A 16,757-nucleotide genomic window follows, 5' to 3' on the forward strand; every position below is an offset into this window, starting at 1 on the left:
CCTGCCAGCCCAGTATGCTTTCCAACCTGTTAATGTATAATTGCCATTACAGATGGATATTATGATCCCCCAAAGTATTTTCTGAAGTAGATATATAAAGTATACTCTCAGTAATATTCCCATTGCCCAAGAATGCCCTCCCAGAAACATTGGTATTGTGATATCATACTGGTATACTCCACTAAACTTCTTACCAATTCTTCTCAATTATTCTTGTTTGGAATTTAAATTGTTCTGAATGCATAATGTCAAGTATAAGTTGTGCAATTTTGAAATTATTATATATTTTTTTCTATTTTTTTTTTATTGACTTTGATTTATTTACTTCCTAAGCCATTGCCAATATTTGAGAGAGGTCAGGCAAAACACCTAAAACGATATAAGAGTTTTACTTTTTTACCAAAAAAATGTTAATTATTTTTGTCAAATTATTAGCAATTTAAGTCCAGTGAATGTGGGCAGGATAACATTGGAGTTATGTCCCTTGATTTTCCATGCATACATAGAGCAACTAAAAAGAAATTTTATATCTGTAGCAATAATTAATTGTAAGATTACATAATACTTAATTGTTTAACCCTATTGGGCAATAAGCAAGATGTCTTAACTCAGAAACAATTATGAATCATTAGGATAAATTAGGAAATGATGATTGTTTATTCAAGGCTGTTGAGCTTATTGTAAGGAATGGCATGAGGTGGCTGGCTTATCAGTAAGGTGAGAAAATTCTGATATAATCTCTGATAATCGCTGTAACTGTTTTACTGTTACTTCTAGTATTACCTTTTTAGAAGGATGCTTACATGAATACCAGCTGAAAGTGTATGGAGATTTTCTAAGCCAGTTCATCTCTGGCATTCACTGAAACTTGGCCTGTCTTTTAATATGTCTAGTTAGAAGTTTAACCAAGTAATTTCAGTGCTTTGTTACTTTATCTGCAAGTGGCGGATGGCTTTTTCAGTGAAATAACTCATAAAATGTACTTAAATCATAAACGCTAATACAGATAATTTGGAATTTGGGAAAGTACTCTCAGATGTTTTGGAAAAGAAATGAACTAGAAGTATTGTTGTTTTCAACATTTAGCAATAATTAGGAGACTAGATAACTGAATAAATAGCAGAAACAGGTGTAATAGAGCTTGTGTTTTTTTGTGAAGTTGATCATGCATCAAATTGTGAAATTATAGTTTCAATTAACACCAGGAACAAAGTTAATTGGAAGTTAATGGAATGCATGAGGAACTATTTCTGTGACAGGCTACAGGTGCATTGTATTAGGCAATGTGCTTAAAACGTTTTTCAGTATTATAGGACTATTTTGCTCTGAATAATGGAAGAGAAGGCTGACTTTGAGACTATTTGGGACAATCCAGAAAAAGAAAATCATTTGGTAGGTGTTTCTTATGTCATGAAGGAGAATATCTTATCTTATTTGTGAAATGTTTATCATTTTTCACCATTTGTTTTAATATTTGTCATTTTCTTTTACTTTGCTTTAATTCTTATATTAGATTTATGTGTTATAAGTCAACATAAACAAAGTCTATTTATAACTGTCTGATTGTTTTTCTGCATTTTCAATTTTATCATTCTTATAATTATTATTGTCATTATTATTATTAATTATTGTTATTATTATTATAATTATTTTGATTATTATTATTATTATTAATATATTATTATTATTATTCTTATTATTATTTCTTATTATTATTATTTTATTATTATTAATTTTAATATGATGATTATTATTATTTGTTATAGTTATTATTTATATCATTATATCATGATAAAACACAAGAAAATATTAAAATCTTGTGCCGGTCAGTTTCTTGACATTCAGATAAGAAAAGTCTTGAATTTGCTGTTACAAAAATTGAGAACAAGGGAGATAAGTCATCATGTCCTGATAAAATTGTCATTGCAGTAAGTGCAAGGCAGACAACTCTTGCTCTGGTCTCAACACTCATGATAAGCAATCTGACATGTAATGGTGCACATGAGGGGAGGTAACTGGAGACAGATACACATCTTGACATCTTCCTTCAGGGAATAGGTGCAATTTCTTGTTTGCAGGAGATTGGGAGATATCTTAATACTGGCAGATTAATCATTTTCTATCAGAAATGGGTGTTGTCTATAAAGTATCATACAATGTTTGCTAGGGCAGGATGTTTTTTCCCCTCATTGCTTGGAATTAAATTATTTGTTCTGTTCTCAAATATGATGGCCTTCATAGTAGTCATGATTGATTACTTTTCTTGGTTATAATGATTACGCATTGTCCGTCACATACTTAAAAGCTGTTCTAAATCTTAGTTTGCCCGAGTTTTGGCTTACAACTTGAAAATGCCATGTTCAAAATATTAGAATTACAGACATCACATCAGTGATATTTGCATTAAGGGAAGATTTCTTTTTTAGGAAACATTTGTATCTTAATGGTGATATTATTTTTTATGGGCTAAATGTACAAATCCATTCTTTGTTCTAAAAAGTTTGCCATGGTTTCATGTGCATATTTGCATAATCGTTTTTGATTTGTATGTGGAATTGTTACATATATCTCCCCGATGGAATTGAGAAATGACTCATTAGGGATCCTTTTTTTCCTATCCGAGACGTTTATGTTGGTTTACTTCTACAATAAAAGATATGTTATAAAATGTTCATAAATGCTTATAGCAGTAAAAACATTTGAATCATTGAAGAGTTTGTGGTTAATTTATCTCTCCAAGAAAGATTACTTTTTTTCACTGCTTAAAGAATCCATTAGAGTTGTCTTTCTTGTTAACATTCGTTTGGGACCAATGCCGCAGGTTTGGGTACCTTTCGGCATTAACTGTTTGGTATTTAGACAATATCTTATGTTCCAATTCTATAATTTATTCAAGAAACCAGTTAATTGATGTTTTACCCAAAGGGCTACTTTGTGTGTTTTTTATGATATTTTATGTAGGACTGGGATTAGTGTTTCAGAGAAGTGAAACTATTATGGAGTCAAGTTGCCAGTTTACAGTTGGAATTATCCATCTCACGTCATTATGTAATCAATGGGGACCTCCAAATGCAGATTTTTGTCTAAGGAGGATGGCCTTTAGAAGATGGAAGACATCGTATAGTTCTGTGGGGAAAATAAGTCCAAAGTAATCAGTGGAAATATTCTTCGAGTTGAGTAGAAACTCACCCCAAAGTAACCCGACCACCATCATACATATAAATTATACATATTTTAATATAACAATTAGAACTTACCTTAATAAAATTTCAGACAATACCAGACAATGGCTGCCTAATGATCAAATGTTAACTCAAAATCAATGGTATTCAACAGATCTGCCTTCTTACTATTGACCAAATATTGTTGATTGTCCCAACGGACATTTTGTGTGTTATTATAGCTCCTCAGAGGAAATACCCAGGTTTCTCAGATTTCTCTTGTTCTGCTATGGCATATTACCATTAACAGTCTTGCCAGATATCTTTATTGATATGATGCTGGAAATATGGTCATTATTGCATTTGTATATTCAGTGTTGTTTAAATATGGAATATTATGTTTGCCATGATAAGAGAATGGCCGCACTAGCTCAAAAAAGATTTACTGGTTTATAATATCAAGTAGTGGCTAATTGATTGGTAGTAATTGATAGCTTGTATGGATAAATGGATAACTGATGGGGGTATTGTTTTCATGTATTGATTGTTGGAGGCAAAAGTTTGGAACTTTCCTGGGACCAGCAGACTTTCAGGCAGGCAAGGGGTATTGGCACGTATTGACTTATGACAGCTGGCTCAATTTGGCAGAATTTTCCCAAACAGGCAGGGGTGGGCTTTGGTTGGAATCTGTCAGTTTTCCATGTTGATATGATTTTTTTTAAATGTTATTTTTTGTGATTTTTTGGGATCAAAAATTGGCATTTGTGTACCTTTGAAAATTCTCTTTACTTTGTATTTATGAATTTGTTATAGGCTGTATTTATTGGTGCAAAGTTTTGTGTGCATAAAAAATGAATTTTCATGGTACCAGGCACTTAGTTACTCCATATGGAATGCCTTTAACCACAAGAAACGATACTGTACTCAATGAGACTTCACTCATGGAACATGCACTTAATTATTGATGTTCATGAAAATTGAATTCCATGTCTCGTCTACTTTAATGTTTTAAACATGCTTTGGATGCTCAGAAAACGATCATGATTAATTACCTGATTAGACTTATCAATATGAAATCATAATACAAGATGGCTCTAATATTGGAATTTTTCTGGCAATATATGACTAATGGAGGAATGATTGACGATGTCCTAACATAAACTCTGGGACTATCTCTCTGTGAGCCTTGCAAATTACGTTGAGACTATAAAGGTTTATTTTTGTGCGTTTTATTGTGTAAAAGAAACCTATATCAACCTTGTAATTGGCTTTAAATTGCCTAAGAACGTGCTAGTGCACATTTTTGGAATCATTTGAAAGGGGCTGTAATTGGAATATCAGAGTATTGGCACATATTTGAGTGTGTGGACTTCAGGCCGCTGGTACTCTTGGTTTTATTCTGGATAATAGAACGGGCTTTAATGGTTTCTGTATGAAATATTCAATGCTATATGTATTTTATTGTTTGGGAAGAGAAGGTTTACAGGAGCAGCATCAACGATGTAATTGGATGTTAAACAAGATTAATGTTAATTGTTTTCATGAAGTTTGCCAATTTGGATGAAAATGCAAAAGGTTTTCAAACAGAATGGCCATTACCAATGAAATGCTTTTGCTGTTTTAATTTAGTGCTACAAAGTTTAAGTTTTTGTAGTAACATACCTTAATGGACATAGATGACAAAAAACTTGTCTGGGACTATATAAGGTGTGGTTGTGTTTAATCTCTGGAGCCAACAATGGGCTCCGAAGCCCCAAATGAGATGCCGAGATTGCTTGCTGGTTGGCTTTTGACGTCAAAGAATTATGATACGGATACTGATGATGACACTGTTGGCTCTGATCCTGAATGCCCCTTTGATGTAAGAGGTGTCTGTATTATTTGATGTTGTATCGATTGTGTATTTAAAGTTTTAAATCACCTTGTAGTCCTTTCTTTAGAATGTTTTAAGCAAGATTATACCATCTAAACATTGTTTACAAGAATTTTAACTAAATGGTCTACTTTTGAATTAATTGAACTACATAAATTTGCTTCCATTCACCAGGTTATCGATTCAATTTCAAAAGTTCATTTCTTCAGGGAAAAACAAATCTTGAGCCATGTGTTTTCAATTCTGTTTTCTGGAAAATGTATGAGACTCCTTTAAATGGTCCCTGATAAATTTTATTGAAGTTTAATAAACAATTTTCTATTTATTTAAAAGTATGTATACATGATTCTTATCCCTGTCTTATCTTATAAAAATTCCAGGGGCAATTTCATGGTAATATATATAGCAACCGTCTATCAAGGTAATTTAGACTATTTACATACCGATGGCACCCAGCAGACTAGTCGAACAGATCAGACTCTATCAATTATTTTAACGTAGAATTAATTGGTGGTTTACTTTAATGACCCATTAAACCTTTTCTTAAAAAAAAACAGTTTACCAGGGGGTTGCTAAGTTCATATCCTCGTTTACATTTTCCTCTGAGTTCATATTCATTTTAGTTCATATTCTTCTGAGTTCATACTCTTCTGATTTCATATCCATCTGAGTTCATATTCTTCTGAGTTCATATTCATTTTAGTTCATATTCTTCTGAGTTCATATTCATCTGAGTTCATACTCTTTTGAGTTTAAATTCTTCTAATATTATTTTCCATACAATAAACAATTGAACACACATCATTGTTTGTGATCATTGAATTGAAGTATTGATTTGATTTTCATTGATAAGACGTCATGCTGAGGTCTATAAATATATAGTATGTACATACTTATATATATAACGCCCTGTTTTAGAGGGTGGAGGTCTTTCGCCTGGGCATAACTTCAGCGAATATAGTTTTGAAATCTAATGCAACTTTTTCGCCGAACTGTTGCCCTGTAACTTATTATGATCCCTGCATATAATATTAATATTCTACCTGTAGGTAAAGCTTGTAGCATGCAGTATTCATATTTATCATTTGTGCATGTATTTTGTATATTTTTTCATGATTTATGTAGTTATTTTTCCTATGTGTTGACACAAGCAATCAGCAGGCTTTTACCTTCATCTTGTAATACATTTATGTCATCTTCATCAGAACATCTCCTTGTCTCGCTCTCAATGTCATATCGCAGAAGAAATACAGGAGCTGCCATGAGCTGCCATGACAAGTCTTCTGCAATAAAAATGCTCTTGTGCAGAAGAGACTATTGCGAAGAGTACATAGCAATTAGTAATAGTTATGACACCCACTACCTGAGTTGATTATACAGAGGGCTTTAGCATGAGTGTATAATTTCAATCATGAGGGTTGCCGATGACATAACTGTTTTGCACCATGTATTCAAGGTCACCATTTAATAAAAAGCAGTATAATCGAGTTGTAATAATCTGCACAGTAGTTTTTGAACGGTTATCCCCATTCCTCTTGTTAAATTCTGATAAGGGAGTTAATTTGAAGATGAAAACCAAAAGATATAGTGATGGTTTCCTTTATGACAGGCACTTCAAACAAAAGACGCATTCTTCAGTGCAGAAATGGAAGGGGGACTACCTCTGGTGTATCCCACTATGCATCCAGTTGTCTTATGCTATGTTTTGACAAAAAGAAAATACATTTGACAAGGTTACTCTATAGTTTGTGTCCAAAATAACACTCAGCAGTGTTTGTTCTTTGTGTATTTTCAGGCACATGTGGTGGCAGCGTTTGAGCAGAGTCTCTCCAACATGACACATCGGCTACAGCACCTGACCAGCACGTCCGAACAGAAGGTACATTCCTCACTGTTTCATCATATGAAGGCCCTCCAGTGTGTTTTCCCTCTTTAAAGTGAATCGTGGTAGGGTCTTTTTGAAAGGGCCAGAGAAATAGTATTGTTTTGGCAAACAGGAGAAAAATCCTCATAATATGTTCAACTTGTTTGCAGACACCTTTTATTCAACAAACATTTCGACATTTTCAAATTCAATTGCTTATATTTTTTAATGGGGATTTTTTTAACCTGGGTAGGAGAAAGGGGCTGAATTTTGGCCCCAAAAAGGCCGAAAAAGACACTGCCCTCTTTATTGTGAAAGTTATGCTTCTTTAAACTGCAATGCAATGAAGGTGGATGGAACTACAAGCTCACCAAGTTCTTAAAAAGAAAATCAAGATTACACTTAAGTCATTAGTGATGGTAATTGCAGTAGCAAACAAAGCTGGATATTGTATTTTGTAGGGGTTACATAGTGTATGTGAAACAAATACATCTCTTGCAACTCTTTGGCACCATCAGTTAGTGTTTCTTTGACTGAAAAAAAACTTGTGGCCACAACACTATTGCCGACAAAGAGTTCTTACTCGCACTGCAAACCTGCTACACTGGATGATCTCAGGGGGGAATTATGGTTTATTCCTGCAAACATATTCCAGTCATAAATATGGCATCTTTGAATTCCTGCCAGAGTCTTTTTCTTTCCAAAGCGATCAATATATATGTCATAGTGAGTTGTTGTTTTTTTCCTGCTAAAACGCCATACAGCAATAAACAAAATTCACAACAACACTAAGATAATGTATATGGTGTTTTTTTTCCAAATGTACCAAGATTTCGGAAAAAAATCGTGATGCCCACTCAAATTTGGAAATTATTACTTCAATTTTCATTTTGAGAAGTTTTAATCAAAGGTATCATGCCAACAACATTTAGAGGAACGATAATTTTTTAATCATGAAGTAATTATAAAAATGGCAAAAAGTTCATCAGAGAGTTTCTTCAAGTTATGTAAAGATAGCATATGCATTTAAACATTGGCATGAAAGATATAGCAACAGATAAAGGACCAGATAACATGCTGGTATAAATTGGAACTGAAGAAGTGATGAATGGAATGGATTTATATTCAGCTGCATTAATATTTCTGACATGGGCTAACATTTGTAACCACCTGTACCACCTGACTAACAGGTGCGTTAATTAGCTACTGCAGGTTGGTACAGCCAAGTTTGTAGGCGGGTGAGGTATATTTCTTTGCTTTTTAAGTCTGATTGTGAATGTTGAATTATGCAATGGTTAGGAGATATTTTGATTTAAGTCTTGCCAAAGTACAAAGGTACAAAACGAATATAAACGCATAACATTAAATAAAAATCTACTGATAGATTGGCACCCCCCCCCCCCACACACACATTTTGTTAAACCCTAATGATATTGCCACTAGATATGATGCCTGGCTCAACTTGTCTTTGGAACATGTGAGCTAGGAAGTCCTTTGACATTGACTTAAATATTTCTGGAGTTATGCCCCTTGATTTGCTATCAGCTATGATAGTCCCTCTTGTGGTACAGAGCTATGATACCCAATTGCTGTACCAAGCTCTTGTACCAACTTGCAGTGCCCAGCTACGGAACCCAGCTCTAGTTCCTTCTTGTAGAACCCTGCCTTGGTACCCACTTGCTGTGCCCAGCTATGGTATCCATGCACTTGTAGTATCCAGCTATGGTACCCACTTATGGTGCCCAGTTATGGTTCACACTTGTAGTGCCTAGCTACGGAACCCAGCTCTATTTCCCATTTGCAGTACCCAGTTATGGTACTCACTTGTAGTTCCCAGCCTTGGTACCCACTTGCTGTGCCTAGCTATGGTACCCATGCACCTGTAGTGCTCAGCTATGGTGGCCAGTTATGGTAGCTGCTTTCGGTACCTAGGTATGGTACCCATTTTCGGTCCCGAGCCATGGTACACACCTTCAGTACCTTTGTCTGTTCTTAATCTTCTTGCATGTTTGTCAGCAAGTTCATTACCTGCAGTCTGCAACATACCTGGTACTGCAGTCTGACAGTTAGGTATCAATGACAGACTGATTGATGAGTTTCTTGCAGACAGAGTACTGCTTGGAGGAACACCTCCATTATTCATAACATTTTATAGTCACCTTCCAAAGGGGTAGAATTTGACAGACAGGAACAGAAAATATGGAGTAAAAATGCTTAGTAAATCTAACTTTTGCTGAAAAACATACGTCTTCTCTTATTAATGGATTTCAAACTTACAAAAACTTGCAAAGATCAGGACTGAAACTTCAATCTGTCTGATTAGCTATTTCTTTGGTATTTTAATTTTATTTCTGTTGTCAACAGTGATACATTACCAAACAAGAGTCAAACCTAAGGTTGGAACTTCTAAGTAAGTGGCCAATTTTCAGGCAATATAGACAGTAAGCACATAGACGCTGTTTCGAGTATTTTCCATTCATTTTATGCAACATAAATTGAACATACAATAAAATATATAATAAGTAATCATAGACTAGATCTGCTTTGTAAGTATTTGCGATACTTACATCAGCTATCTTTGATAACGCCTAGTATGCCTGGAAAAGTGCTTATGTTCTAAAAACCTACGCCCCATGAGGTTGAAAACTTGGTAAGTCTCTTGCAAAGCTCATACCCTACCAATAACTTTCTGGAATTATACTTAATTTTGAACGAATGTTTATCATGTTTTGCGTGGTGGAGATTATTTAATGGGGACGCCAGAAGATGTGAATTGTCTGCTGTACGTCTTCATCCAACTTTGCTGCTTAATTATGTTATGTACTTAGCATAAATAATAAAACAGGATACATAGCAAAAACCCTGAATCCCCGCAACTTGTCAGCAATCTCGTCAGTGGCACAGAAAACTTCAAGAACTCAGGATTTAATGCGAAATTTTAAATATAGCAGATGCAGTTTAATTTGTTTGGTATCAGATGATACTTGTGAAGAAGTAATTGGTAGATTATGTTTATTTCATCTGCGGATATATTTGTGTCTGATGTCGTTTTGAAAACGGGAACAACTTTGCATTATTTTCAGTAGTTTTGCGCAGATCCTTTCCCAGGGATTTAAAAAGTCTATTAAACTGCATCAAAAACAGATGACTGTTTGTGATAATAGTTTTGTGTCGATGGAATTTCATTAAAGGGATTAAGCTCGTTCTTTGTAAAAACTTGGGTCTCGGGTAAGTGTGATCCTACTTTGAAAAATGCTGCTTCATCAATAAATAAGACAAATAAAAACATGTAGGTTTCATATGGTAGTGATTATGTCACACAAGCCAATGCTTCAGCATAATCACCTTCAACTTCCAGGCCATAAATCAGAAACCGCAGATCAAAATACAAGAAACTTGGTACACAGGTAACCTCGATGACCTCATTATTTAATATGAATAATTTGATAAAATTTTTGCTTTAAGTAATAATTATTGTTTACTTATGTGGTACTTTCTTGACTGTCAGATTGGCATTCCGGTCTATGTCTGGCGTTGACATAATGGTTTAGAAGAGCAATTCAAGTGTAGATGATAACTTTCTTAATATTGAATGTGAAATGTCTCTTTAGAAGCCAGGGAGCATGAAGGGCTGAATAAAACACTTTATAAAACCAATTATGACCATATGGAACAAATTGGCTCGTCTTGGGCAGTAGCTGAAACTAGCTTTCTATTTGATTTATCAGAATCCCTCTATTGATCACATTGGCGGCTGGTATCAGCATAGATTCTACAGTTTTAATGAATTGCAAGTATGTATGTCTAAATTTCCAGTTAGATTTAAAGCAATTATATTTTATAGAAAACATATATTTTGTTGTAACTTCTGTACAATAAGTAAGGTACTACAGGATGATCCAACAATTGTCGTGACTAAATTACAATATTTTGTTGAAATAGTTTTCCAATCAGTTATATAGATCTAATTTAATGTTCTATCAATTTGCGTCATACACAGCGGGGATACTAGGATGGTTCAGTATCAGAAAGATTCCCCTTCAAGAATCTATCCTACCTTCCAAAGTAAACAAGCCACTTTTGATTAACAATTACTGCTTTCAAAATATTGCAGTATTTATACTTGGTGCCATTGTTTGTTATGAAACATTCTATGAATATCTTCCTTCCTATTTTGAACTAGTTCTGGTTTCAAGTAACTTCCTGATAGTTTTATGTACTAACAGTAACGATGCCACTCAAAAAAGACATGCCAGTCAAAAAAGATGTCTGTTTTTTTTCATCCCAGGCTGGTTGGGAGTTATTCCCCTTTTCAGCTCTCTTTGTTATGACATTGATAATATATACTTACAAACTATTATTCAATATTTAAATATCTGTTTAAAGAAGATTTTCATTTTGATTTAATATGTTCAAACATGCAACCCCAGTTTGAATGTATCCCTATAAATCAAGTTGAACTTCTAGAAATAGAACAATCAATCAGTGATGGCAGGAATTATATGCAAGTAAACAGAGATACATGACTTCTAAAGTTCTTTGTCTTTACCATGTATATTTGTACATGTAACATTTTACGAGGGACGTCACAAACTGAGGTTTTGACATGTAGATCCGGGCCAGATCTCTGACTCATCTGCATTCACAAGGGACGCCTTATTTCCATAACCATATTGATCATGGGTAATAGTTATACTGGGACAGCAGAAATGTAGATCATAAATGCCTCTTAAGATACACCCACTAAAGCTTTATGTTCTGTTGTTTTGTTTTTGGACCGCATGGGTGTACAATTATTTTAAACTGAGATGATTGAAATCTAAAAGGAGTATTGTGATGTTTGCTGATTGAGGTGTACATACAACAAGGGATGTGTGGGCTGCACTTGATTCACTTAGAAGCTAGCTAAAAAACTCTCTTTATTACTGTTACATTTGATTATCACAATTGCCTACATTGCAAGCTCATTTCCATTTCTATGGTCATCATTTGGTCATTTGACCTTACTTGGGACAATTAGTTTGATAGATCTAGTGAAAGTCAGTAAGGCTGGAAATGCCATCTGCTCCTCTGAGGGAGGGAAAGCCAGCTTAGTTCAGGGGTGTTGGAATTTCTGCAAGTAATTAAGCATAATCATGTAAGTGATTCAACAACTGAATTTTTTTTCGACAATGTATAGGCATATCCAGAAAGTTTAGCCATCCTGGGAAATTCCTTCTGGCTCTACCCCGTGCTAAACAATGCGCCACTTTTAAGTTATTTTACTTTTCTTTTTTTATAGGGTTATAAAAATTAAATGATGTCATTTCAATGAAGCACAATTAAATATATTATTATATTATACCTCATATAAATTTGTCCCTTCTTTGTATATATAAACTCGATCGGTCCGTATATCACTGTATTTTGATGAAAATCTATTTTTATGACGTCAGTGGTCCATATTCTATTTTTGACCGGTCCGGACCTCGCCAAAAATGTAATATGGACCGCTGACGTCATACAATCGGTAAGTGCGGCTTGCTATTTTTACAAAACTTTTGGCAAGTAAACATTATTAGATTTGTTCAATAAAATACATTTAAATCGCTTTAAAAATATTGAATTGTAATGAAAGTGTTCGGTATAATATAAGAAATATAACACACCACTTCGGGCCATATGGCATTATAAGGACCGGTCAGTCAGCCCCCAAAGGTGAATGGACCTCGGCTAGTGCCTCTGTCCATATACACCTTCGGTGGCTGACTGGCCGGTCCTTATAATGTCATATGACCCTTAGTGGTGTGTTATATTTCTTAAATTCAATATTTTTAATTAAAAACGAAAAAAAGGAAAACAAGTTTGGAAATAACTTAAAATGTTTTATGAATTCCAGCCATGATGTCTACAAGATTTTAAACATGTTTTTTTTTTTTCCAAGTTCTTGTGAGTCATTATCAATTAGCATTTTTATGTTATTTTCTTCTTTAATTCTTCCGATGCCAAGTTGTGTTGCTAAGGCTTTTAATCACAAATCATCTATCATTTCAGAGCCGTGAAAAATGTTCTGTCATACTTCTGTAATGAAAATCCTTCCCCGTTATACAAGAAAATGCAAATATGGACATGTAAACCAATATTGTACATGTCATTCTGCATTGACTAAATTAGCGTTTATAAAGCCTTGTTTGACTTGTTTGCGCAGAACTGTTTCAAGGGCTTCTCATGAAAAATGGCCCAATTATGATAAAATCTTGAAATGTATTGATTGCCCAGAATTGTGCACAAGCGTCCTCTTGCACAGATTAATCATACCAAGGAATTTGCTTACAATTGAATAATATTGAGCAAAAATATCCCGGCAATTTGAGCCAGTGTTTCTTTTTCACCATTTCGTAATGAGGTCAGGGCTTTCCTGATTGGGAAATATGCGTCATATTGACTTAAATTGGGAATTCCGATTTTGCCTAGAAATGAACAAGAAATGCTTTAAATATATAAAATGGAAAATATAAAAGAATGTGAATAAGTTTATTTGTTTATAAATACAAAAATTATTTCATACAAAAACAGGTGATGCCTTAATTTTATTTACTGTCTATGAAAATATGAAATAAAATCATAAGCATTGTTTCTTTGATTTATGGAAAGTTATTTTGAATTTTTATAATGTTTCGCATTTATATTCACAGGATTCAGAGTTAAACGAGCTGCGTGCCACAATAGAAGCCCTGAAACGTCAAAGCGGACTGAGTATACAAGAACCATTGAACAATGTCAGCGCGGGGGGCGGGACCCAAGGACGTCGACACACGACCCAGGGCATGCTGGGTCGTGACGTAGGATCACATCACCCATCTCACGGAGGTAGAGCGTTTCACACACTGCCTATGCCCGCTGGTAATTTTCATCTACTCCATCTTCTTTCTAATTTTGTCTCATCTATCATTTCATAATTCTTTCATCCAAGGCACTGTGAAAACTAAGTTGCAATATCAAATTATTTTTGTTGGTTTGAAAGTAAAAAGTACATTTGGTCAAAATATATACTGGCGAAACCCATTGGCTCGATATCTCAAGAACTGGCCAAAATACTACGAGTCTCACGAATATCGAGCCAAGCGGGAAAGCTTACATTAAGTAAAAATAAGTCGGTCCTTGACATCAAATTTGAGCCATCGAGCCAACAGGTCTGGACTGTATGGAAAAAAGGGGGCGGGGCATAGTTTAATTTGGTATATTTTGGTTGTACTAATTCTGCTTACAATACGTAAGGGTCATTATTCACTTTTAAAGGTGAATATTTTGCAATAATGACTGTAATACCATTGGCTTACAAATGATTTCAACCATGTATACAGTGTTCATCTTCATTTCATCTTTTGTTTCTCACTGATTTATGATCTCTACTGCTTCTTATATGCATTTGTTTATATTCCTTTTTATGTTTCTGGCTGTTTTTTACTCCTGTGCCATTCCACCAGAGGGCTGTAATAGACATACCCATATTGGTTTATTAAGTTTCCATTTATCTATGTTACGAGTTAAGAACGGGAAAGGCCTGACTTTGGAAGACTTAAGGCCAATATTGTGCAAAGCCAGACACTATTCTTAGTCCCTAGTTGAATGAGTCATAGAGTCATTATAAGAGGCAGCCTTCTCAGAAATATATATGCATAATAGCGATACGTTCAAGGTTATATGGGTTGTCTGTTTATAATTACAGTTTTGTCATATATGTATTTGCCAATTATATAACTCTATTATTTCTTGGAAATGTAAAATTTGAAATGTTGATTATTGCATTACAAATTCTCGTATCCCAGTATTTCTCACACCAGTTATTAAAACACTTATATTTCAAGGGGTGACTGATTGATTGTTTTTCTGTTTTGGAATTACTGTAGAGAGCATTTTGAGCCGTTATAATTATAGTGTACATATTTTAGACATTCTTCCTATTAAAGCTTGTAATAACTGTTTGACAAAGTATCAATTTCATGACTGTAAAATATGGAAAACTGAGAGAATTTCATGTTCCTGTCATATTTTTGACAGTCCTACAAATAACTACAACAGCAAAAGATGAGAACATAATAATTTAGCAATATAATGTAATTGGTTTGTGTATTACGATCGTCATGGTAATTAAGACATGACAGTTACTATTTCTGTTATAATTTCATTAAAATATCTGCTGCAATTTGTCTGTTTTAGAAAAAAGATATTATTACACTTGATCTAATTATATGGAGCTGTCTGCACCTGGGGAAGACTTTGTTTCCTTTACCATGGGGTCCGATTCAATAAAGATCTTAGTCGATTTTAGTCGTAATTTGAAATTATCTTAGTGCCATAGATTCATTATTTTGCTACTTATTTGTGTGATTTGAAGACTTAAAATTGACACATAGTTCATGAAATAAAAGAAGTCAATTTGTTGCTATTAATATGTGACATTTTACAGATTTAAGAATTTATTAAAGTTAAGACTTAAATCCTTAATTGAAACATACCGAAGTAGTAAGTTCACTTAAAAAAAATTGAAAGTTCTTCAGAAAGGAAAATCTGATCTTGATGCAAGAAACCCCACCTTTGGTTTATTGATGGTTGCCTTTATCAGATCGTGGTAACTGACCTGAATTCAAACAAGGTGGTTCTTGGGGCAGTCTGTGTCAGGCATTTAACTATTTCGGTTAAATAGAATGATTTTATTCTTGTAACGTTGTTAAAATATTTTCCAGACTCAGGCACTAGAATCCAGCGTCAGATATCGTCTGATTCTATGTCAAGCATCAACAGCATGTCCAGCGCGTGTAGTTTTAGCAGTCAACAGTCAGCCGTCACCGACATTGAAGCTGCAAAGAGGAAGAAGAAGAAAGGATGGGTGGGTTATAGTTGTTTTTAAACCTGTCTGTTTTCCAAAGAAAGTCAAGAATTGAGGTATTTTCATAGCCCTGGTGTGGTCATTGTTGGTTTTGTAATTCTTGTCATCCAAAAACTTGAATTTCAGTCGAATTGTTAAATCTTTGAGAATGAACATTGGTACACATATTCGTTACGACTATATGCACTTACAGACATCACCTTGAGTACACTTAGGTTACTGTCTATGCATGGATTCAATTAGTTCTAACGTATTCTTAACAACTCTTTATTGAGCAATAAATTTATTTTTGGCCTAGAAATGCTAATTTAGTGACTTCTAAAAATACAATTATTCAGTTATATATATTGTGTTAACCATGCAAACATTCCTGGGAATTTCTAGTGCAATTTATTCTCCAACAAGGTGGTCCTTTGGGCAACATGCTTTCCCTGTTTAACTGGTTAATCTCTCACTTTCCAAATGACATTGATGGGCGCAGTTCTTGTTTTTCCCCCTGATTTAATTGTTACACCTGTCTTGGTTATTGGCAGCGGCAATCGGTGCTGCAGTGTTTGTTTACAAATTGCAACAATAAGCAGAGAATTACAAAGATTATTATTACCTAAGATGCACGTATGGAATTTCTATTTTCAAGATGTATTTGAGATTTATTTTCTTTGTAAAAGTTGGAAATGCTAGACAGATTGATATTTAAATGACATGAAGACATGTCAATAAGATTGGCAGATATACATTGAAATATCTGTCTTGTCGGCACTGATGTTTCTGGCTTGTTGGTCGTACAGGCATAGCCTTGTCTTTGTATTGCAAAAACTTGGTCATAATTCATGAACCATTATACATGTTCATATAAAACTTGGTATATATGTTGCAATGTTCATAACTCTGGAATAATTGTTGAGTTACTCCCCCTTTTTGGCTAAAAAACAAAAGATGAGTAGTGACAGATGCTCCGCTGTGCGCGTGTTTTAACTGGCAACCTCATAG

At 34.3% G+C, this 16,757-nt stretch overlaps 1 protein-coding gene across 9 annotated transcripts in view; it reads left to right on the top strand.

Annotated features, from left to right (window-relative positions):
• LOC128236678 (neuron navigator 2-like) overlaps positions 1–16,757 on the top strand; it is a 188,774-nt gene that overhangs the window by 159,413 nt on the left and 12,604 nt on the right. For 8 of the 9 annotated variants that reach the window (XM_052951710.1, XM_052951709.1, XM_052951704.1 and 5 more), the window contains 3 exons: positions 6,830–6,913; positions 13,573–13,780; positions 15,625–15,767. In XM_052951710.1, the coding sequence (XP_052807670.1) occupies positions 6,830–6,913; positions 13,573–13,780; positions 15,625–15,767 (435 nt within the window). The remainder of the gene's footprint in view (positions 1–6,829; positions 6,914–13,572; positions 13,781–15,624; positions 15,768–16,757) is intronic. The other variant, XM_052951707.1, reaches the window with a different exon arrangement.

The sequence above is a fragment of the Mya arenaria genome, chromosome 6 (genome assembly GCF_026914265.1).
Source record: "Mya arenaria isolate MELC-2E11 chromosome 6, ASM2691426v1".
NCBI lineage: Eukaryota > Metazoa > Mollusca > Bivalvia > Myida > Myidae > Mya > Mya arenaria.